Raw genomic sequence first — 25,387 nt, forward strand, 5'->3', positions numbered from 1 at the left:
GCAAGAGAGTGAGTACATCATTTTCCCTTGAACAGTTATGTTAGAAATCTTGCTGTAAATACTACATGCCTGAGATTTGTTGAGGCGTGGCTGCAGGAGACCTGTCATTAGTTGATTCAGTAGTGAATCCTCCTGTGAAAAAGCGGACACATTTAAATGTACTTTCGTGTTCAGCAGTGAGTATAAACAAACGATATAAAGCACACAGATATATAAGCCTGTACATAGAATACGAAATTAGGCATTGCTTTGTGAACATGTTTAAAAGCTATTTATACACCAAAAAACACATTTGTGGCACCACAGGAGCAAGATCTTCAATAAAGATAAGAAAAGATCAAGTTAATAGGTCATAGACTCTGGGCACAAATGTCTTCCAATGCAGGTTAAATAAGACATGTTCATTTTTTTATATTTTGCAAATATACGTTTTGATTTTAGAAATTCCTACTCAGTAATGGTTCCCATGTGGGTTCTCTAACCTGGTCCTAGGTTCATCGCGCATCCAAAACATTAACTACGTCAATAACATCTACATGAAAGGACATATAGAGGGAAATAGCTATGAGATTTGTATGAGTGGATAACCGAAAATCAGTGATGACACCAGGTGTTTAATCCGTTGCATCAGAAGGTTGTAGGGAGATAATCCACAATACTGAGTTTAGTTTACGTCGGCGGGGAACACCAGAAATGGGCTTCACACATTGTGCCCATGTGGGGAATCGAACCCGGGTCTTTGGCGTTACGAGCAAACGCTTTAACCACTAGGCTACCCCATCGCCCATAAATCCACAATATGATATAACAAGTTAGTATTCAAATGCAACATTGGCAATACCTGTGTATACACTTTTGATTTCATTTTTCAGCTACATACAGCACTTGTTCTGATATCATAAGAAATTTAATCGAGAAACTCTTTGGAATACCAAAGAGGACATGTGATACACTTCAATAGCACTTCTGTACATTAATCTCTTCCAAGGACTGCATTGAAGATGTATATAGTGCATCTAGTTTGAGCATCTAGTTTGAGAAACTTATATGGTGAACTTCTGAAGATGTTATATGGTGAACTTCTGAAGATTGCCTACCTGTGCTGGTCACTGGTTGACATCTTACATCAAAAGGGTCGGATGCTGCAATATGAAACACACGTATTGCCATACAGTTATCTCACAAACGTAGCTCTTAATATAACTGAAATATGTCAAGGAACGACTGGGAGTTTCGTATTTCATATTTTGCTAAAGACAATACTATAATCCATTTTGTGTGTAACTTCCTACATTCAACGCACACATCGTTGAAAGTGCATAGTTACTGTGAATTTCATGTTTGCTCAATAACATATCATATGATAGATCCCATTCGCACCTTTACTCGGAAGCCAAATGAAGGCTTATGACGATGAAGTTTCTGCTGTTTAACACAGTACATTGGGTGTACCGCTGAAAACTTGTTGTCCGTGTACATTCTTACCATTGATCAGGAGCCAAATTAACGTTGAAGACACACTTGGGATAGCTAAGTAGATAGATATCGGGAGCTTCGCTGTAACGTTGAGTCTCTCAAACGGATGGAACACAGTTGAACAATTATTCACTGTTATGTAGTTTGCAGGTAGGACAGTGAACTGTGATAAGCACTGCCCTGGAGTTCGTCGTCTGATTCTCACGTCAAGAGAATACACTGATACAATTGTGGTTGGGTCATCAGATTTGAAGCTGCACACGTAGGTGTTGTTTTGTATTGTAGAATTAGCCATCGCTCCAACTGTATTGAATAGTGAGACTTGAGATAATCCCTCTGCAGAACTCCCACTGATGTTCAAAGACGCGTCGTCTGCAAAATGAGTTTCAGTTGTTAAAAGATTCAGACTTGAATGTCTTCCGATCCCGATGTGCTTACCACGTCAGGAGAGCGGTTGTTAAGAGCAATTCTAGATTCAAGTGCAGTTTCTAAACTGGCAAGTTCAGTATACATTCTACAATTGTCAAGTAACGCACATTTCTTTGAGAGGCAATTTAGAGGTTAGATCCTAATTGACAGACTCGCTTGAGAAAAGGGGAGGTGCACAATTCATTTTTACCGGAGTTCAATGGTCATTTAATTAACTTTCAGGACAAGAGGGGGGGGGGATGGGGTAGGGGAGTGCGCACCTCAGCACCCCCGCCCACTTCTGGATCCGCCAATGAACCGCACGCTAAGTCTCCACTTCTGTACCTTGATGCGTTGGCAAACCTCACAAAACTTGGATAACTGAATATGATGTTCGTATATATACTGAGTCCAAAAAGAAACTTCACAACATGTAATTTGAAAAATAATGAATAATTTTTCTCTGATGATACATCTATGTATCCGAAATGGGATCCCTATCTTTCGACTCTAGAAAAAACGTTAGCAAAACCCACTCAAACCCATCCATTCCTCGTGCAAATGACGTTAGTGCCAAATCAGCTTTTGCACGTGCAGTCGATCACGTGATCTTCGCATCGAAGTTTTCTTCATATGCACGTGTTTGCATTGGCCTCAAGAATTGAAAAAACACTTTTAAACCACAGTTCTAATGGTACTTGAAATGCCACGATTGTTAAATGTGCAACGCGAACGTGCCGTTGGCATGTTGCAAGCGGGAAGATCAGTTATTGACGTCGCAAGAGGAATGGGATGCAGCCGTCGTACTGTGTATGACTTGCGAGGTCGTCTACAACAAACTGGCACCACTTCTGATCGCCAAAGGTCGGGTCGTCCACGTGTGACGTCACGAGCAGAAGACCGTCAAATCGTCCTTCGTCACCTACGTGACAGATTTCTGCCGGCTACACGAACCAGGGCTGAGATGTTTAGAGGTCGACTGTCCTCACAGACCATTCGAAATCGGTTGCGGGCTGCCAATCTCAATTCTCAACGTCCATATCGTGGGCCAATATTGATGCCGTTTCATCAACGTCAACGTCTGCTGTGGGCCCAACGTCACCTCCGATGGACCCAGAGAGACTGGAATCGAGTCGTCTTTAGCGATGAATCCAGGTTTACCCTCAGATTCGCGGACGGCAGGCATAGAGTCTGGAGACGACGTCGTGAACGGTATGCCCAATGTTGTGTACAGGAAGTCGACAGATTCGGGGGCGGAAGTTGCATGGTGTGGGGTGATTTCTGTGGGAACAACCGTTCCCGACTTCTGGTCATCCGTGGAAACCTCACAGCTGCTGCTTACCGCGACCAGGTGCTCACCCTTGAACTCGTTCCTTTCATGGCGGCTCATGGCCCAGGTCTACAGTTCCAGCACGATAATGCTCCGCCGCATACCGCGATGCTGACACGAAATTTCCTTCAAAACGCTGGAATCAACGTCATGGACTGGCCATCGAGGTCCCCTGACCATAATGCAATAGAGCACGTTTGGGATGCACTTGGGAGAAGGCTTCGTGGTCTTAGGAACCAACTTCAGAATTTGCAGGAACTTGGCGCTGCCTTGCAAGAGCAATGGCGCAGAATCCCCAACCACGTGTTCACAAGCATCAGGCAGTCGATGGGGAGACGGTGTTTGGCAGTGGTGAATGTGCGGACGGCCATACAGATATTGAACTGAGAAATTTCGCATTTTTATTCTTGTGACTTGACATTCTGTATACCCATGTTTTGGAACGGCGGTGTAGCCTCATGGAACTGATTATGGCACTGTCAGTGTATCGAGTACATCACACAGATCTCAGCTATGAAATAATAACAATTTAGCCATCTTACACTCTCTTGTTCTTTTATAGTGCCCTGAAGAAAGAATGTGAAGTTTCTTTTTTGACTTTTATGATGACAATTAATAGATACTGTGCCTACCTACTGATACTGTTAGTGCTTTAATTAAACTATAAGATAAATTACATCTATGAATATAGGTGTAATATTTCGATGAAAAAGATATATTTACTGGAAGCTACTGCACCTCCATTATACCGTGTTATTTGAAAAATATCATGTTATTCTTGTCATGAAATAAATATCTACTCGGCATTAGATATTTTCCTTGTGGTTTTGGTTGGGCTATTCTGTTATCATGTGTAGGTAACAGGTAGTACCTAATCTGTTCATTGAACCGTAAATGTAGTTGTTTCAAGGCGTCTGCAAACTACCTGTCTGCACAATGGGAGGATACCATTTTAGAAGTTGTAAAGATGAAGGAATACCAAGTTCTATGGATAGTCAACTTCTTTACTGCAGTGAATGCCACGTATTATCATGCAATATGGCGGTGTTAGTATTCTTTCTACACCGGTGTTAGTATTCCTTACGGTGTTAGTGTTCTTACTGCACCGAAACGTCGCTTTCATTGCAATAAAGAAATTGACATTCCATGGAACTTGCTTTTCATTTAACGGACACTTGTTATTGACAGAAAGTGTATTTCTATATTTAAGTCTGAGAAGAAGACACATATTTCAGAACAGAGAATACAATGCATATTATTGGAAAGTGAACAACACCTGAGAATGTTTTGTGTCTTAGCCAGTCAGGTTCGTATTCACATGATCAGTTTGTACTATGTTGATAGATATGGACACATACCGCATAAACACATAGGAATAGCTTTGATGATGTTAGGTGCGACAATCTCAGAGTCCATCTTTTCAATATAACGACAGTGATCATTAAGTGCAATGTTAAGTCTAAACTACACTGTTACCTTCAGTACACCGATACTTCACAACAGAGAATGTCCGATGAGCACTCCGCCGAGGAGCAACATCACACCGACTCTTTGTTGAACAGTTGTTGTAGAAGGAGACCAGCTCAGTGTTGCTGAACCTGTGATAGCCATGTTCTGTCACACTGTCCGGTTTCACACCGACGCAGTTAGCGACACCTGTACCACACTCTGTGTTGTTAGTGTAGTAGGCGTCATAGATGGCGATCTTCTGGGTAGAGTTGCAGCTGAGGTCATGACGTGTGTACAGCGGGGATTGTTTCCATAGCAAGCCTTACTGGTGTATGTTGTACCTACATGAACAAGACACATCACAGATTCAATGTATGAACAATTACCGCTGTGTTATTTACGATTGTAATATCAGTTACCTTGTCGTCCATAACGCATCGTTTTCATAACGCACAGATCGGATGTTCCATACATATGTCAGTACAATATGGGACAATGTTATGGACGATGAACAAATACATCACTAACACTTATGTTATCGGGTCTGGTGGATGACAGACGACGCTCGTCATCCACATGGGAAACTATGGAATCTGTTTAGATCACTGCCGGGGTCTGTCAAGGGCTCGACTAAACATCATGGAGAATCTCTGAAATATTGAACTACATGTACTGGCAAGTTAGAGCTTTCGCTTCTGCACATTGGTGATACTGAAATCAAATTCTTCATGGTTTCTGTATATTTATAGGAGATACATGATATGCTTAGAGATACATGATATGCTCTGTTATAGTCTAAACCATCAACTTTGGTCCCAACCGTGAAGATATGGGTAAAGAATATCTTCAATAACTCATGCATGTCCTTAGAGGCGACTTATGAGATCAGGTTGCCAGGCTCGATGACTTCATTGACACAAATTATCGTATTGCAATTGCGCAGACAGATGCTCATGATGTCAATCACTGAATTGCCTCGTTATTTACTGGTTACAGGCAGCCGTCATTTAGCTGGAATATTGCTGATTCCGGCGTAAACTAAACAAAACTTTGGTCATCAAGTTTGTCTGATGTGGGTTTTTTTATACAAAGAGCCTCAATTTGGAATCTTGGTTAAGGTTTTAATATTTAGATTATATCCTAATGATATCCGAGTTTGTTATATCCAAGTTATTTGTACTTCCATTACCGACCTATTGGTGATTTTGAATACAATGTATAATATATACGAATTACACATTAGATCTACTGCCAATAGCATATCAACATATACATGTCTACTAGAACGCATACATGTCTATGCTACTTCATCGACTGTAGTTCACTGAACCTTTTCAGGAACACCTGGTGTCATCCTTAATGTTCTGGTGTCCATTCATACAGTTGTCACAGCTATTTTGTCCATAGCACCAAACGGAATCTGTCTTAAGGCTGTTATTCTCTTGCATGGATGAATTGTATCATCGAATAATATTATCAATAATAATACTAATGTACACATTGATGTCTTACCTGCACAAACTGGCTGAAGAATATAGCCGAAACCTATGAAACACTTCCAAACGTTCACAGACCTCGTCATAATGAAACTTCAACTGATGATGTGCTCACTTCGAAAGATGCAACATGGGCGAGGTTTGCAACAATACGTCAAACAATTTACTTCCTTCTTACATACCGCGTGCACATCAAGGACACATGATACAGGTGAGTATCAAAACGAAATCGATGCTGACAATACTGTTACTGAATACTGAATGTCAACACAATATAAACGCTATCGATACGCTATCATGAGAAACATGAGTGTCTGTGGTGAAAGGTATTAAGGACAAAATAGCACGAGGCCTGCCAGACTTCACAAATGAATACAAAATACCTTGACCCCTTGGGATAACAGGAATGACCACCTTGCATTTATACGGACATTATACGCATATAAATCGATATGTTGTACTAGGGCTTCATGTTGCCTGTCGCGACAAACTGCATACAGATGTCAGCAAGGAAGTAAATTGAACGTTCGCTCAGGTCGCCGTGTTGAACTTGGTTTTTCATTGAGTCTCATGGCTGTTTATTCTTTGGGATAGTGCAAACGCACAACAAGCCAAGGCTTGATTCGTTCAGTCTTGCTTCCTCTGTAGACAACGGTATTATATGTTCGCGATGTCCTACTTTTGTAATGCATATGCACCTGTGTGATGCACTGGCGAGAAATCTAATACCATTTATGCATAGCAAGATGCAGATGGCATATGAAAATTATTAACCATTCAGGAGGTAAATAGTCTTGTAATCTGACACAGGACTTACCCGCACTCCCTTACATTCTATCCAGTCTCGACCGGGCATGTGAGGTGAGGTGGGGTGAGGAAAGAAGGAACTCTGCAACTAATTCTGAAGTTCAGAAACTCCGACTTCACTTCACCTACTTTCCTTCAGTCAAAATAACAACACCTTTTTAGCGTCAGTCAATAGGAACAATATTCGTATGAGAATGCTGTATGAAACAAACAAAACACGCTATTAATTTTGTTCTAAAATGACCAAGCTTTCACAAACAATGCAAATAACTATACACTGTTTTATATTGACTTGCGCTGCCACGAAACAATATTTATCTCAAATAATGACCACATAATAAAAAGCATTTGATCATCGTTTTGAAGAGGAATTTAGGTTTTGATCATTTATGATATATTTGTGCGGCACACGTATAGGTCTATCATATACATATAAGGGGTAAAACAAAACTGATGCAAACGTCCATTGATTAAGTTCATACAGCGCATATATTATCGGTGGTTCCTCAAGTCCAGTCGTAAACTATTCACTAAAATAGGTAACCTGACACTGGCATCAAATGCTACCAAGTCATTATCTTAACTCCATATCATCGCGTTTATGTTTTTCGACGGCTGAATGAAGCAAAGATATGCATTCTATTGAGATATGCATACTTGTGCTGTATGTGTATCAGGTAATACAAACCTGCAATCTAGAAATAACCAGTCTTGATTATTTCACTTGGGATGACCGGCTTAATAGAGGTGACACCAGGTGTTCGATAAAGGATAGACATGACCCACCAGCTGAACATTTGCTTTGAAAGTCTTTTAAGCATTGTAATACGTAAATGTTACAGAGCTCTAAATAGAAAATGAAGAATGTCTTCCTCCTGAATGGTGGCAGTTTAAAGTTACCACAGTGTTGTGTTTCACATCCTTGTTAGCGAAGTGAATATCGGTTAGTAAAAGTAAACGCTGGTCGTCGCTCATAATACAATTAACTGAATATACAATACAACCAGAATGAACTCCGTTTTTTTTTCTTCTGTAGACATTCGTTATTCGACATTGGTTGTCTTGTTTTTTTTTTTACACTGAATGTGACGTGTCACGTAACTGCATATACAATACAGACAAAGTGAACTCCGCTTTCTTTGCTGTTACAGATGTTATTCGTTAATTCATTACTAAGATTCTTATTGAACATTTTATTGAGGCTTCAAGAGTAGTCTTACTTTATCCATCAACGGTGTATATTAGCAACTATATATAAGTGTAAAGTTGTAGTTTTGACATTCGTTTTGTGGCATCTTTAGTTGTCGTGTACGGCGTTACGTCACCGGACGCCTAATGTGTCTACTGGCCTAATATGACACTGTACACGGCAAATGCATTCACCGTAACGAGTGTCCTTTGACAACGCCAAATCCTAAAAAGCCCGAGCAGTATTGAACTTCCTTGCAGGAAACAATGTTAACCTGTTGCCGTGGAATGCACACTCCCCACAAATGTCGCATATAGGACACTTCTGACATGGCATTAACCGCCATGATCTACAATCTCGTCACTATATGGCTGGAATATTGCCTAGGTGACATTAAATATAATGTCACTCACTCACTCACTTACTCATGTTCTACAGGGACCACATCTCCCAGTCAACTGGTAAGAACAGATCCAGACCCGCCAAGAAGAATGGAGACATCCTTCTAGACGTCATCAGACAAGTGACTATTCTTTGCACCAGGGCATTTTGCATGTCTTTCAGCAGGTTTGGTCACATACGCCATTATAAAGTAAAGTGTCATTGCAGTTGAACGATTTTAAATGTGTGTGTCCATTGGCCTTTAAGGTAAAAGGTTGTTTTTGCCGCTCCACCTCTGTTTGCTCAACCGTCACACATCGGTTGTTGTATAAATTTATTTAGATGAGCTTGTGATCGATACATTTGACTTTAGGCTTCATCCTCAACTGTTTTCAAAGAAGGGTGATTTGAAATTAAATGTGTATTTTCGTGTTTGTTGCTTAACGCAGCACTCCGCAAGTTACTTATAAATACAAATCAGTTTTTTTGTGCCAAGTACCAATAGCCAAGTCACCACGTCCAAACCACCGATCCATCATGTGGACCTTTTTGACACATAACATAGATTGTACAGCAGGAAGAGGGAACGTATATTCTTTGTTAGTACAATTTCAGATAATCCGTCACCATCACCTTCAGTACATTACCTGCAACATCTACATGTGCAATGTTAGGGTTAAAGTTAAGAAGCGAAATGTGAATATAATTCATGAAAATAAAAAAACCCAACAAATATCCGAATAATCTTTTCCCACTGTTTTCCTCTGACGTTTCGTCTTTATTTACACACAGGCAGGTAACTACTATCACATATCAGCAAGACAAATGATCACAAAATCAACCATGTAACTGATATATCGAAGTTTCCTCCAAGCCGCATGTTAGCATTCACGAATAGTATGCACATTCATCGAATTAGTTTAATTCTCGCGAGCTTCTTCCTTTACAAATAAACAAAGGAAACAATTTCAGTCATCTTATTTCAAGTCTTTATTCAGGAAAATTATGAATGTGTGTGATATAGGGGAGGAAACGTAACGGTGTAGAATTGAAACACAACATAAAGAATTCAACTTAAAAATATATAGTTAACGAACAACAAAACTTTCACCTGGAAATAACTGGCCACAATGTGTGTTACGTAAATTGTGTAATATATGTGGTGGTTGTACTATCAATGTGAATAATCTAGTTTACATAAAGACATACTAATTGTAAAACCTCGACACAACCTGATGCACCTGTCAAGACAACAAGTAAAATGTCTACGAGGGGATACGTTGAGTCTAATCATCGACTACACCAAAACCAAAACAATTACTTACAGAAATAAATCAAGAGATAAGTTCATATCTGTCACGATAACTCATTTCCAGCAGAATGGTATATCCTGTTGACGGATGCACATTCAGTTTGAGTTGGAAAACTGCCTAACAGAATACATGTAAACATAATTATGTATAGTAATGCACATCAGTTGACTGACGAAGAGCCAACCACGGACAGCACGGACAACAGCCTTGCCTTTGATATGGGTTTCTTAATGTGATGACTCAAAACCAATCAACTCAGACTATAAATGTGAAATATACGATGTGAAATTATGTACATGTAAACATAATTATGTGTAGTAATGCACATCAGTTGACTGACGAAGAGCCAACCATGGACTGACAAGAGACAGCAGCCTTGCCTTGGACATGGGTTTCTTAATGTGATGACTATAAATGTGAAATATACGATGTGAAATCCTGTGTTGAACAAAGGCATAACTATACAACAAAACATTGATTGCTGATAAACAGGAAAGGATGTGATAAGGAATATTGTTCAGTGGCCCAAATGAGGGCATTGTCAAGTTCAAGGTATCTTGTTAATTACATACGTGGACATGTACAATACGAACCAGAACACACAAACACAATTCATTTTCGGGATATGCTTATTTCAAGTGTCATGCAACAGAATAATCAGAGTTATCTTCTACTCCTGATGTAGTATCGTACGGCGAGCTAACAGTCTCAGAACCATTGGTTCCCCTATGAAAATGGTCATAGTCGTCTTCATCTGTGTTCCTTTCGGTCGAAATGATTTGAGCAACTGCCTTAGATGCAGAGGCAGCAGTGTCGTAGTCATTCTGATGTGTCTGAGTGTTGACTTTCTTTTGGAAGTGATTGTAACCATAGTCTTCTTCTCCAATATGTCCTGGTTGAGCGACCGAGGTTGTTGTATCGTAGTCACTGGTCTGTTGGGATGGTTTGTCTCCAATGTGATCATACTCGCCTTCAGCTGCAGAGGCTGCTGAATTGTCTCTTGCAGTTTGCTTCCCAGCAGGTTCGATGGTGAAGTAAGTGTTTGTAGTTGGAGGAAGGCCCATGCCATCCGCAGTAGCGTAGTCATAGTCACTGTTCTGTGTCTTCAGTTCCTGGATTTCATGGTAGTTGTTCTGTGGGATCTTACCGGCCAAACTGTAGGTCATGTCAGGCTTTGCATCTGTAGGAGAGGTCTTCTCCTTCTCCTTCAATTCGTTCTTCGCTCGTCTGTAAGTCAATTTAGAGATTTTGATGATAATAAAAGTACAGTATAGTAGTATTGTGAACACATTTCATTGCAGTCTTAAAGCTGATAATCAATTCAATTCTGTGTGTGTTTATTTGTGGATATTTAAATGACGTTCAAAGCCAACTTTAGACTTAAAATGTTGCCATGTGAAATTCTAAAGGATTTCAACATGTTGCATAAAAAATACAATGTATAACTGTTTGAACGGGAATGCGCATCATCAGCAGTGTAACCGGTTTCAAACGTAAGCAAGGTAATGTATAGTGTAGTCGAAAGAGAAAGTGTATTGACAGTTTGTCTCTCTCACGTTTTCACATTTAGTAAAATTGGTAGTTGAAGAGCAATGCAGATTTTAGTACTCTTGTTGGGTTGAGTCCCATCCGAGATTCGAACCCACACTCTCAGAGTCAGGCAACGAATTGCCAGCACACAAAGTCAGCCGCCTTACCCGATCACCAAAGTGTACAAATATATGAAATGGAATACATCAATACTTACCGCTGCCGTATGATCCACACTGATACCAATGTTACAATCAGTACAACTAAGACTGTGGCCACAACTCCACCAGCTATTGCACCAGTGTTATTTATCGTCTGTCCTAATATCAAACCAAACATTATGTTTTACGTAGTTATCATATATTTGGGCGGCCAGACAATAAAGAGTCTGAATAGGTAAATTAATGTTGGACGAGTTAAGTCAATATTACAAATTCACTGTTGCTTCAGCCACCCGTGCTTGTCGTGAGAGACGACTGAGTGTTCATGCACGGTATCAGCAAAGGTACTGTAAGTCCCCATGGTCCCTAGTATGGTGAACTACCCTCAGTTGCAGGTGATCTATAGCCTATTTATATATTGTGTTGTCTTCTATAGTTAAAATGTTTTAAATGTAATTACTAGTTTTACATTTATGTCTGTGATATTCTAGTTGTTATACTGTCCTTCGTTGACATGATTTTATACTTTATCTTTAATTATTGTTAATATATATGTTGTTTTAGTCACGATATGGCTGAAATATTGCCACAGTGACTTTAAATTTTAACTCACTCACTCACTCATATATGGTATCGTACCGCTGTTGCTGTTATTCATGACACTTTCATAATCAAACAATCGAGCAAGCAGAGATTTCTCATGGATGTGTAAAAGGTTTTGTCCATTGGTATTTAGAGACTGGAATATTAGCTTTCGGTAATCGACATAGATATTTTCAATTCTCTGTGCTCTTGTTTTTGTGTTTTATATTTTACAACAGTTACAATGTAAAATGTTCCCATCAGAACAACTTTTGGACTACACCTCTTGCAGACACAGCTGACAAGAACTGAACTACGTTGTTCTAATAATTGTTTTTTCTTGCCAACAACATACACTGGTATGTTATGTATCGGAGCCTTAGAAGCTAAGGGGAACTCGACTATACTTTATACCCTTTGGTCGTAAGATGTATTCTTGAAATACCAAGTAATGTCCGAGGAAAAGGATCAAAGAAGAATCCATTGTAATTCAGTAACTCACATACATGTGCCTACTTGCATGCAACACATACCTACAACAGTCAATGCATAATACCTGCTTTATGCGTATTGATGTCCTTAGTCCTTGTTGAATCTACATCACGGGTCTTTAATGCAGTAGTGCAATGCACGCAAATATTTAGCTAGAAGGAGGTGCTATTTGTACAATATTTAATTGTGTTTTGTCATCAAAATGAAAAGATGTGGCGGTATTGGATACGCATATATCATCTATGTTCATATATAGCTTTGTGTGTATATACTGAACCTCTCACAAACTTACAGTTGTATCTATCAATTTAACGTGCAAATAAATATTAATTACAAGCTCCTCTGTTAAAGGTAGCTGACAAGTAGGATGTTTGCGTTTCGATGAATTTCCTCAAAAGTGGGATTATCCTTCACAATTAGATATGAATTTGAGAGTGCGGATATTACATGATTAGAAGGTGCTGGACTAAGTACATATAGTGAAATCGATTTGAGTGATACTGACTCCTCTAATTTTCTCTATGAAGAATGTACATTACCTGGTGATGTGATGTCTTTTGTTGAGAAAACATTATCGACTATTGATTCCGTGTTTGTAACTGTTTGAGGAGAGACACACTATATATTGTGATTCACAATTTGCAAGACAATGGAGCATGGTAGACTGACTGACTGAGTTTAGTTTTACGCCGCTTTTAGCAATATTCCAGCAATATCACGGCGGGGGACACCAGAAATGGGCTTAACACATTGTGCCCATTTGGGGAATCGAACCCGGGCCTTCGGCGTGACGAGCCAACGCTTTAACCACTAGGCTACCCCACCGCCCCGAGCATGGTAGAAGTAGTCATACATCAACTATATGTGGGCAACATAATGGAAATATATAATGGTTACGTACTTGTGGTTGATAGATCCTCAGTGTCACACCCCATACTAAACGGGTCTGATGCTGCAAAACATAATACAGTTAAGCATCTCTCATACACCCTCTTACATAAAAATAAACAGCGGTTGAAAGTTCGGAAAAATTGTACACCAACATTTACCCTGAATCTTTTGATCTTTTTTACTTAGGGACTTGTGTAAGCATTATCTTCAATGTCAATACAGTTACTTTTATTACATGATGTTTACATAAATTATGTGTAGAATAGCGAAGGTGTTGTCAGTGCATATTCTTACCATTGATCAGAAGCCAAACTGAAGACCTCTGTGGCAAATTTAAGTATATCGGGAGTTCAGTTGTTACGTTAAGTCTCTCACACGGTTCGAAAACAGTGGAACAATTAGTCGTTGTGATGTGGTTCCCAGGTAGGACATACAGCTGTACCAAGCATTTTTCTCTCAATCTCCCGTCAAGGGCATACATTGATAAGCCACAAGTTTGGTTGACAGACTGGAACGTGCACACACGTAAGTGTTGTTTTGGATTGTACAATTAGACATCACTCTGTCGCCCTTGGAGAGTAGGACGTCTCCCCTTGCATTGATCCTCGATAAATCAAGCTCTGCAAAATCCACAGTTTCGGTCATAATAAACATTCAGATAAACATGAGTGTCGCGAGGGTACTATGTCCTAGTGCTCTTTGTTTTCACATCAGGGGAGTTACAAGTCTTATTGTCGAGTGATATTTTCGTTCTTTCCAGAATTAGGTGTAGATCTTTTTGTTCTTTGCCCTGCATCGTATGTCCTTATTGCTAATGTACCTTTAGAATACAGCACCACAAACTTTACAAATTACATCACAATACCGTATGACATAATTTGTGAAACTTTGTTACCATAAACAATGCTCGGTTCAGATTGTTGCTGGATTATCGCGTATTCGTAAGCTCCTCTCAGAGGTCTGTCCAAGCCAACCTTCGTAATTGTCCGAGACCTATTCGACACTTTCCGTTCATATTCGTATCGTCACAGGAATGACAAGATAAATTTGCATATTGTGTAACAATGTGGACGTAGCTCAGTCGGTTAGCTGTTGGGCTAATAATCCGAAGGTCGCGGGTTCGCGTCCGACGGATTCTCACAATACTGGTTGCTTGTCTTTGTGACACGTGAGCTACGAAAGAGACCGTAGATCTAAGGATGCTCGAACTTTAGAGAATTACCTTTGCATTAGAAAAACGTATAATGCAGTTTGTAAACAAAAACGAAGTGAATTTTTGATATTGATGCAACAATGTTAACAGTGTTAACAATTCTAAACAGTTTTGGTCTTCGCTGAAAAAATTGAATGGGAAAGCCATACAAACAAATGAGATTGAGATTAACGAATGGTATTCTTTTTTTAGATAATTGTTTTCTACATCTGAAATTAATGATGCCATGAATAACTATACAGCCAGCCAGTGCGATAAAAATAATCATCAAAGATGTGATATAAATCACTCAGTGACAAATGACATACATGATGCTCCAATAACTCGAGAAGAGATCTGAAATACTAGTAGACAATTGAAGCTGAACAAATCAGGAATAGATGATACTATCTCCGAATTTTTCTTACACTTATCAGATATTATACCCTCATATCTTCAATTATTGTTTAATGTCATTCTTGGAAATGGGGCTGCTTTGCCACATTCATGGTCGATTGGTATCATTGTACCTATTCATATGCATGGTGATAAAAATCAAACTGAAGCTTATAGAGGCATTTTTCTTCTAATATTCACTGCTATCATAAATAAACGTTTAGTATTCTGGGCAGAATCCTTTGATAAGATAACCGAATACCAAGCTGGTTTTAGAAAAGGATATACATGTACTACTACTCACAACATATTTGTTGTACATTCACTTATACAGAAATACTCAAAAAAGGTACCAAAGTCTTTGTTCTATCTATCTATATCTATATATGTAGATTTTGCAAGGGTTTTCGACTCTGTTCAAAGAGAAAAGTTATGGAATCTTCTAGATAATCATTCCTTAAGCAGTAAACTGAGTAAACTTTTAAGAAGTATTTATGATACCGTAAAGATGTGTGTGAAAAACAATAATTAAATACCTGAAACTGTTGAGAATCAAATAGGAGTAAGACAAGGTTGTAACTTGAGCCCATTTATTTTCTTTCTCTGTCAATGAACTAGCAATACAGATTCATGAAAACTTCTCAAAAATGGTATTAAGTTACATCCAGATATAGTACAGCTATTTCTTCTATTATTTGCTGATGATATCATACTTTTCTCTAGCACTATTCGCGGATTACAAGCAGAAATGAATGAATTAGAAAAATGCTATAACGAATGGAAACTAACGGTAAATAGAGATAAAAACTAAAATAATTGTGTTCACGAATGGAGGTAAACTTGCTGCAAAAGAGAAATGGTGTTATCAAGGTGAAATGATAGAAACAACTACGTCTTACAAATACTTAGGAGTTTACTTTACAAACCACCTATCGTAATCCTTACATGTCAGAAATGCATCGATGCAAGCAAAGAAAATACTACTTGGCATTAGTAGATATATTTTATTTTAGGTGACTTGTCAGACAAATGATTTTTTTAGAATCTTTGATGCTAAGATTAGTCCCATACTTCTATATGGCTCTGGGATTCGTGGACTCCAAAAATTTGATACACTACAAAAAGTACATTTGTATTCAATTAAAAGATTCTGCGGTGTGAAAGTTACCACTTCAAATATAATGGTTTATGATGAATGTGGAGGGATTTCTATTATTTGTTGAATCAAAAATGAAAGTAGTAAAATATTGGTTACAAATCTTAAATATGCCATCTTACAGATTACCCCCAAAATGTTTTGTACGATAGAAATGGAAAACGTAATTGGGCCACAGATGCTAAACATTTACATTTTCTACTGGTTTCGGTAATATATGGCTAGAATAGTGCACAGACTCGCATCCAAATTGTCTCATATCCATTAAACAAAGGTTACAAGATATACTGAGTCAAAAAAGAAACTTCACATTCTTTCTTCAGGGCACTATAAAAGAACAAGAGATGGTAAGATGGTTAAATTGTTATTATTTCATTGCTGAGATCTGTGTGATGTACTCGATACACTGACAGTGCCATAATCAGTTCCATTAGGTTACACCGCCATTCCAAAATATGGGTATACAGAATGTCAAGTCACAAGAATAAAAATGCGAAATTTCTCAGTTCAATATCGTGTATGGCCGCCCCGCGCATTCACCACTGCCAAACACCGTCTCCTCATCGACTGCCTGATGCTTGTGAACACGTGGTTGGGGATTCTGCGCCATTGCTCTTGCAAGGCAGCGACACGTTCCTGCAAATTCTGAGGTTGGTTCCTAAGACCACGAAGCCTTCTCCCAAGTGCATCCCAAACGTGCTGTATTGGATTAAGGTCAGGGGACCTCGATGGCCAGTCCATGACGTTGATTCCAGCGTTTTGAAGGAAATATCGTGTCAACATCGCGGTATGCGGCCGAGGATTATCATGCTGGAACTGTAGACCTGGGCCATGAGCCGCCATGAAAGGAACGAGTTCAGGGGTGAGCACCTGGTCGCGGTAAGCAGCAGCTGTGAGGTTTCCTCGGATGACCAGAAGTCGGGAACGGTTGTTCCCACAGAAAGCACCCCACACCATGCAATCTGTCGACTTCCTGTACACAACATTGGGCATACCGTTCACGACGTCGTCTCCAGACTCTATGCCTGCCGCCCGCGAATCTGAGGGTAAACCTGGATTCATCGCTAAAGACAACTCGATTCCAGTCCCTCTGGGTCCATCGGAGGTGACGTTGGACCCACAGCAGACGTTGACGTTGATGAAACGGCGTCAATATTGGCCCACGATATGGACGTCGAGAATGGAGATTGGGAGCCCGCAACCGATTTCGAATGGTCTGTGAGGACAGTCGACCTCTAAACATCTCAGCCCTGGTTCGTGTAGCCTGAAGAAATCTGTCACGTGGGCGACGTAGGACGATTTGACGGTCTTCTGCTCGTGACGTCACACATGGACGACCCGACCTTGGGCGATCAGAAGTGATGCCAGTTTGTTGTAGACGACCTCGCAAGTCATGCACAGTATGACGGCTGCATCCCATTGCTCTTGCGACGTCAATAACTGATCTTCCCGCTTGCAACATGCCAACGGCACGTTCACGTTGCACATTTGACAATCGTGGCATTTCAAGTACCGTTAGAACTGTGGTTTAAAAGTGTTTTTTCAATTCTTGAGGCCAATGCAAACACGTGCATATGAGGAAAACTTCGATGCGAAGATCACGTGATCGACAGCACGTGCAAAACCTGATTTGGCACTAACATCATTTGCACGAGGAATGGATGGGTTTGAGTAGGTTTTGCTAACGTTTTTCTAGAGTCGAAAGATAGGGATCCCACTTTGGATACATGGATGTATCATCAGAGAAAAATTATTCATTATTTTTCAAATTACATTTTGTGAAGTTTCTTTTTTGACTCAGTATATTTATATCTAGACTTGGCTTGGCCAATTATCTGTATAAAAAAATGGTTTTTTTACAGAACGTTTAAGCAATCTATATATACTGAAAGCCATTAAAATGCAATTTGACATTCATACTTTCTTTACTCACACTAATTTCAACATTTATAAACCTAACTGGCAGATATGTTTTAAGTGAACATCTGTGAATAATTTCATCTGAAAATGTCCAGTCAACAACAACATCAGTGACGCAACAACGACATCACACAAAGGAGGAGTCACTTGCAGTCAATATCGTGTGTGTCCACCGTGCGCTGCAAGACATGCTCGCAGTCTTTGGGGCAATGAAAGACACACATTTCTCAGGAACAGCTGTTGGATGGTCTGCAGCCTCTGATGGTCTGTGGTCTGATCATGACATCACCCCCTCCAAAACGATCATGTTCAAGGACACAGTTTGGCGCAAGTCTTTCTCCTTTACGTCGATAAATCTGTTGACGTCCATCTGCAAAGGATAAGTTAAACCTGGATTCATCTTAAAAAATGACATCTGGCAATGTCCTGTTGCCAAGATAGGCCCCATTTGCTGCCCATCGCTGTCTGGCAAGTCTATGGCGATGCAATAAGGTTGGACCACGATACGGGTGACGACACCAGATGTTGAAGGCAGCAAGGCGTGAAATGACGTTGAATTGTCCCAATTGTCCTCCGTGCCTAATCATCAGCTGTTTGGAACTGATTTCTCAAGTGTGATACTCGGATATTGCAGTTTTGTCGAGCTGTTATCACAGGTGGTGCACCAGGTCGCGGTCGATCAGCAACACTTCCGGTAGCCCGAAAACATTGTCTCAGTCGAATTACAGTGGATGGATGCACATTAAAGTGCCTGGCAATCATCACATCTGAAGCACCTTGGCTGACCATACCGATAACCTGATTCCTTTCGTCTTGTGTCAAGTGTGGTATTTTCTCAAAGTGATTGAGTTCCACAATTCCTTGTGCTTTTACAGGGCCTGGGTGCAGGTAATGCATGTACACAAAGTGTTTCATGAATGTGGTTGTGTTTACGAGAAATGTCAAAGGTTCAGTTTTAAGTATCAAAGTTCATGTGAGAGGAATGCTCCGGGACTCGAACTCGAAATGGGCCAGAATAACAGCCTTTTATCCCTGCATCCTCTGTATCGCAGGAAAAGATCTTCAATAGAACTTTTGTAAGTTACAGGACAACAAATACCAATTTCGTTTTTAATGGCTTTCAGTATACAATGAAACATATTTATCATCTTTAAATGTTAGGATCATGCTTACAAAATTTCGTTGCTCCTCCCATGATTGTTAATAGAAACAGGTAGATATAGTAGAATAAAAAAAAGCTTGGATTAAGCACTTACTTTCAATACACCGGTATTTGACAACAGAGAAGGTATAAGCATCAACACGCCGGGGAGCACGGTACCGACATTGAGGCTTTCTGGAACAGTTCTTGTAAAGCGAGAACACCTCATTGATGCTAAACCTGTGATAACCACGTTCCGTCACACTGTCCGGATTCACAGTGTGGCAGTTAGCAAGACCTGTCTGTCCACATTCAGTGTTGTTTGTGTAGTAGGCGTCAACGATGGCGATCTTCTGGGTGTCACTGCAGTTGATGCCATGCTGAATACAGTGGCGACCGGATCCATAACATACCTTACTAGTGTATATTATGCCTGCATGAAAGACAAGTCACAACTTGAATGCATGTCATTCACTATGCGATGACGTGCAGTTTTGAATGACTGAAATTTCGAATGATGTTTAAGCATGCAAATGACCACACTCACTCATGCAAATGTAACATGAACTTCCGAGTCAGTATAAGGGTCTGAGGGTGTATGTGGACATACACATATAGTATATGTGCATGTAGATAGTTGATGCAATACTGAATACAGTTGTCTTCCAAAGATTGTGAGTAGTGATTTAGTCCGTAGTATTACGCTATTTAATCTTCATATATATACTAGCGTATAAGTAACTGTTGAAAATGTCTGGCAAAGTGTCAAACAATAACGTGTTCACACGCCATTTCCTCCTCCAAATGAGGAATGGAGTGGAGGAGGAGAAAGGATTACCAATGCCGAGGAAGAATTATAACTTTTAAAGATACTATTACTATTAAAGATAACTAGAACTTTATATTGATCGTTACACTTATTCCAGGGTATATGTTATATAGAATTGTGTGTATGTTCTTCTTTAGGCAGATTACATCTTTTTCTAACTGGACACATATTTAACTTGGAACTTGAACTGCAAGGTAGCGGTCACCCAGTCCGTCATATACAGTCTCTGTTATCCACAGGAACAATGGCGTATATGTTGAAGATCTGTTTTGGGTTCGTTTTATCAGACACATCCCTTTTCCACGTTTGTTATACTCAAAGTTGACAAAGTATTACGAATGACACATATTGCTATTCTGAATCTAATGTAGTCTAGTCGTGCACTGGTAGGGGAGAACTTATTCAGCCATTGAATATTGCCTGTGAACCTTTTCGCGTTGGGTAATTTAAATATACTTTTTCTCCTCATGTGAATATATTCGTACAAAGGATACATATGTATAATTGCATACACTACATCCTTGTTATTATGCATACAAGGAAATTTGTACTGTTTTTATGTGTTCATTATTTATTCCGCATGTCTATATAAATGTATGTGTTACCTGTACAAACTGGCTGAAGAAGGCAGCAAAGACATGTGATATATATCCAAACGCTCACAGATTTCGTCATGACGTTGACACTTCACTTCAGAATAAGCCAACCTTGAAAGATCACAATGATGAAAGTTTGCATTATCAGAAATAACTTACTTCCTGGTTTAACATGCATATGCAGGTCACGCCATACAGATGACTATGTACAGGTCAAGTAGTATACACGACAGGGGTACGAGATCACTTCCAACAGAAGACTCTGTGAAGCTATATTTAATAAATAGAGCTTTTATCAGGCCCTTTTCTTTCTCCGCTAGTGTTCATACCACTTTTGAATCCCCAGCCAACTTCCTGGTCACTATGACCGCGAATTGGCACTTTCCTGGTCACTCGGTTATGTTGTTTTCATGTCAGTTATATAATGTTGATATGGTTTTATATAAAATGTCGACTTTTGAAATCCTTATCGTGTGTATTTTTATCTCGCTATGTTTTGTGTGCATCGGGTATTATATTATCAGAATTAAAAATCACTGGTTACATTATAAGATAGAGTGCAACGAACTGCTCGAACAAATGTTGGTGTCGCCGGATGATAAGAGCGATGACAAGCGAGATAGACTGGTGCCGCTGGCGGTCGGTGGCAAAGCCAAACAATACTTCAGTACGATAAAATTCAGAAAATGCCTCCCGATGAGATCGGTAAGCTGTACGCGAGATACGAAACCCGGCTCGGGGCCGAGATGACAAAAACTATAGGGTCGACCATGATGCAGATCTACACCGGTTTAGTGCCGTACTTCCTTCCCATTCCCCCGGAACGTCGACTTTACCTTTGGGAAGATCTCGAGAATGGTCCGTTCATCGAACACGCTTTGAGCGACGTCAGCTGTGTGTTGTACCACAAATATGGTATGTTTTTAGCTCCAGTGACGGCGGCGATCATCACAGCAAAGCATTGCCAATTTAAAGAGGGAAATAATAATAATAATAGTATACAAGATGGAAACTGCCCAGCAAGAGATGACTCCGACTCCAACACAGGAGCAGGGGAAGGAAATACTGACACAAGTCACCAAGAAGAAGAACCCTAAAAGGGTCGCCGCCGGTAGAAAAGGTGGTTTAGCTAAGCACCACGAAAAAAATTATACTCTGTGGATTGCAGGCACAGCTGCTGCTGCCTTGACAACATGATTTATGTTATATAATAAACCACAACCAGCACCAAAATCCACACCGCAACCACAATTAGAGGTCAACCCCCATATTATGTTATAATTAAAAATATATTTTATATTATATATATAATGTTTGAAGGAAAAACATTCGTTAACGATGCATACCACGCAACCGTGGTCGCCAGTCTAGCTGTAGGGTACGCTCGTTTAACCAAAATGGTTCTCAAACAACCGACGATCAAACTCGATTTCGACCTGCAGGATATGGCCATGCTCATCATGAATTTAGGGATGGCGATGGCCAGCAAGGACGTCCTCGTAAAACAAGGAATCATACCAGAAAATATTTTAAAGTAATATATAACATATATAGAATGGCTATGATCGCTATGATGGTCGGCGGGGCTTTAGTCAATGCCTGGCATTTTCCGGGAGTAATTACCCGTTCTCGAAATTACGGGAGTCGAACACGGCCGAGGTAGAAGTGGAACGAAAATGGCACGATATAGCCGTGGAGAAATTACAAGCCGTGCAAACCGAGTACGCGAAAAAACGCATCCAGAGACTCGATGTCATTAACGATCAACTCGAGCGTGAAAACCATGCCTTTCGAACGTTGAAGAATATCGATGATGCCGCGAAAGAATATTACCTACTAACCGGTAAACATCTTGAACCACGCGATGAACCCACACTCTCCCAGTATTATGAGCCTTCCCCGGAACAAAAAAATCGAGAACTGATCTTTGTCTCACTGGGCCTAGCAGCGACCGTGTTAATTGTGAAAAAATTAGACTAGATATTCATATGGATATAACAAAGATGAGACCCGCTTGTGGTAGGAAATGCAGGACCGAGGGGTACTGTTGTTTTCATATGAGGAGTATAAGAAATGGTTTGTGAACTACACGTACTCCGTGTTTGGTATTGGAGTGAAATGCCATTACTGTTGTTTATGTAGAGCCCAGGGGCGAACGTGGTCCGAAACCAACTTATTTATGACAAGAAAAAAGATTATTTGAACGAACGTAAGCGCCTCCTCAGAATGGAAATTTTTAAAGGCTTAATTTTTTTGCCTGGCAGATAAGGCTGACGGAGTTACCTCCCTTACATAACTGGAGGCACAATTAGAGATTGGCTTGCATCTAAGTATAATAATGACCGACCTACAGTTTGCGCGATCAGGTAGAACCTCGAAAGGTTATCTGAGCAGCTGGCGGATGAAAGTAGCCAAAATTATACCCGTCACCGATATCAAACCTCTGATCACTAGCAAACTAGAAGAGGAACTGAACGACCTGAGAAGGTAGACGCGTCCATCGACACCTCTTTGCAAACACTATGAGAATACCTGGAATGCTACATGCACAGTGGTTAGTGGGTGGGTCGTGGACAGAATCGATAAGGTCTATCTAGACATAGCTAACTACATACCGTTCAAAGGCGGATCGTATCTAGACTTGCCCCCCTACTACAAGAAAAAACAAGCCATGGTCAACGTCAAAAACAGAGGTAATAATTGTTTGAGGTTAGCGATCAGATCCACATTGTTTCCGGCCGATGTTAATTCGAACAGACCTTCGAGCTACCCCGAAGATGACGGACTGAACTGGGACGGTATAGACAAACCCACCCCCATATCTCAGATCATCAAAATCGAAAAACAGAACCCCATAGCCATCAACGTCTTTGGGCACGAAGGCAACAAAACGATCGTGCCTAGGGTCAGCCCAGTGACCGAGGGCCACGTGATCAATATTTTCATGATCCAGCCAGGTGACAAGTACCACTACGCGTGGATAAAACACTTCAGCAGGCTGTTGTACTACCAATAGAAATACAGAGAGAAAAAAACACTTCTGCGAACGGTGCCTGCACGGCTTCACCCGGGCCGACCTGCTGGAATCACACCGGGAGGATTGCCTAGGGGTGGGACAGACTGCCATACGAATCGACAGGCCCAAGGAAGGCGACAACACACTAAAATTTGACAACCACAAGAGCCTGATGCCTGTACCTTACATCATTAATGCCGACTTCGAAGCCCTCGTCAAACCCGTTGACATCGGGCCGTCCATGGACAAAAACACGTATAAAACGCAGGAGCACGAGGCCTGTGGGTTCGGGTACGTGGTCGTCCCATCGCGGCCGAACTATTTCTCATGCGTTTGCAACAGGAAGAGAAAACCATCAGGAAAAGGCTGCATACCGCCGCTCCCATGAGTATGACTCAAGCCGCCCGGCGAGCTCACGACAGCACTCACGTATGCCACGTGTGCGATGAACCGCTGAACGGCGATTCGGTGAGAGATCACTGTCACATCACTGGTGAGTACAGAGGTGCAGCCCACAAGGCGTGCATCCTCAAGCTCAGAATCAACCCCAAAACAATCAATATCCCCGTGGAAAGGGTATGACTCTAACTTGATCATGCAGGCCATCGTGAAGGTCGACAGAAACCTGACGTGCATCCCCAACAACATGGAGAGATACATCTCCTTCTCCTTGAACGACCTGAGGTTCATCAATTCCATTCAGTTCCTGCTGTCGTCTCTCGACAGTCTGATGAAGGCCAACGGTACCTTCCACATCACCAATCGATACACCGACGCCGAGACTCGGCCCCCTGCTAATGAGAAAGGGTGTTTACCCCTACGAGTACATGGACAGCTGGACCAAGTTCGACGAGACCCGACTGCCCCCCATCAACCGATTTTACAGCCACCTGACCGACTCGTCCATCTCTCAGGACGATTATGACCACGCCCAGAACGTGTGGGAGAAACTGGGCTGCAGGAACCTGGGTGATTACCACGACCTGTACTTGAGAACGGACGTGCTCCTGCTGGCCGACGTGTTCGAGACGTTCAGAAAGACGTGTTTCAAGCAGTATCAACTCGATCCCGCATGGTACTACACCAGCCCTGGTCTATCGTGGGATGCACTGCTGAAGAAAACCGGAGTTCAGCTGGAACTCCTCACTGATTACGACATGCACCTGTTCATCGAGAAAGGCTTGCGAGAGGCGGGATTTCCATGGTTTCCAAACGCTACTTGAAAGCCAACAACGAGTACATGAAGGGCTGTGACCCTAGCAAGACCACCACCCACATCCTCTACCTCAATGCCAACAACCTGTACGGCTGGGCCATGAGCCGGTATCTACCCTCCGGGGGGTTCGAGTGGGTGCCTGAGATAGACGTCATGAGTATACCGCCGGATTCGGGGAAGGGTTCCATACTCGAAGTGGACTTGGAGTATCCAGCAGCATTACACAAGTCACACAACGGCTTACCCTGGCTCCAGAACGTTTGATGGTGGACCCAGACTGGATGTCTGACTAACAACAGAACTTGCCGGGTGGTAATAAGCCGGCCAACGTCGAAAAACTCGTACCCAACTTGATGAACAAGACCAAGTACATCGTTCACTATCGCAACCTGCAGCTGTACCTGTCACTGGGTATGAGGC

At 41.0% G+C, this 25,387-nt stretch overlaps 1 protein-coding gene across 8 annotated transcripts in view; it reads right to left on the reverse strand.

Moving 5' to 3' along the window:
* Positions 1 to 25,387, reverse strand: part of LOC124273454 — a 54,504-nt gene that overhangs the window by 22,571 nt on the left and 6,546 nt on the right. For 2 of the 8 annotated variants that reach the window (XM_046708728.1, XM_046708729.1), the window contains exons 2-6: positions 20,745 to 20,846; positions 19,426 to 19,743; positions 1,486 to 1,848; positions 1,098 to 1,142; positions 70 to 132 (exon numbers count right to left, since the gene is read on the reverse strand). In XM_046708728.1, the coding sequence (XP_046564684.1) occupies positions 70 to 132; positions 1,098 to 1,142; positions 1,486 to 1,848; positions 19,426 to 19,743; positions 20,745 to 20,814 (859 nt within the window). In that variant the 5' untranslated portion in view covers positions 20,815 to 20,846. Of the gene's footprint in view, positions 1 to 69; positions 133 to 1,097; positions 1,143 to 1,485; positions 1,849 to 10,264; positions 11,077 to 11,596; positions 11,700 to 12,678; positions 12,751 to 13,153; positions 13,214 to 13,515; positions 13,567 to 19,425; positions 19,744 to 20,744; positions 20,847 to 25,387 lie in introns of those variants that run through there. The other 6 variants (XM_046708726.1, XM_046708731.1, XM_046708725.1 and 3 more) reach the window with 5 other exon arrangements.

This window comes from Haliotis rubra, unplaced genomic scaffold (genome assembly GCF_003918875.1).
Source record: "Haliotis rubra isolate DU_JTF1 unplaced genomic scaffold, ASM391887v1 Scf1802, whole genome shotgun sequence".
Taxonomy (NCBI): Eukaryota; Metazoa; Mollusca; class Gastropoda; order Lepetellida; family Haliotidae; genus Haliotis; species Haliotis rubra.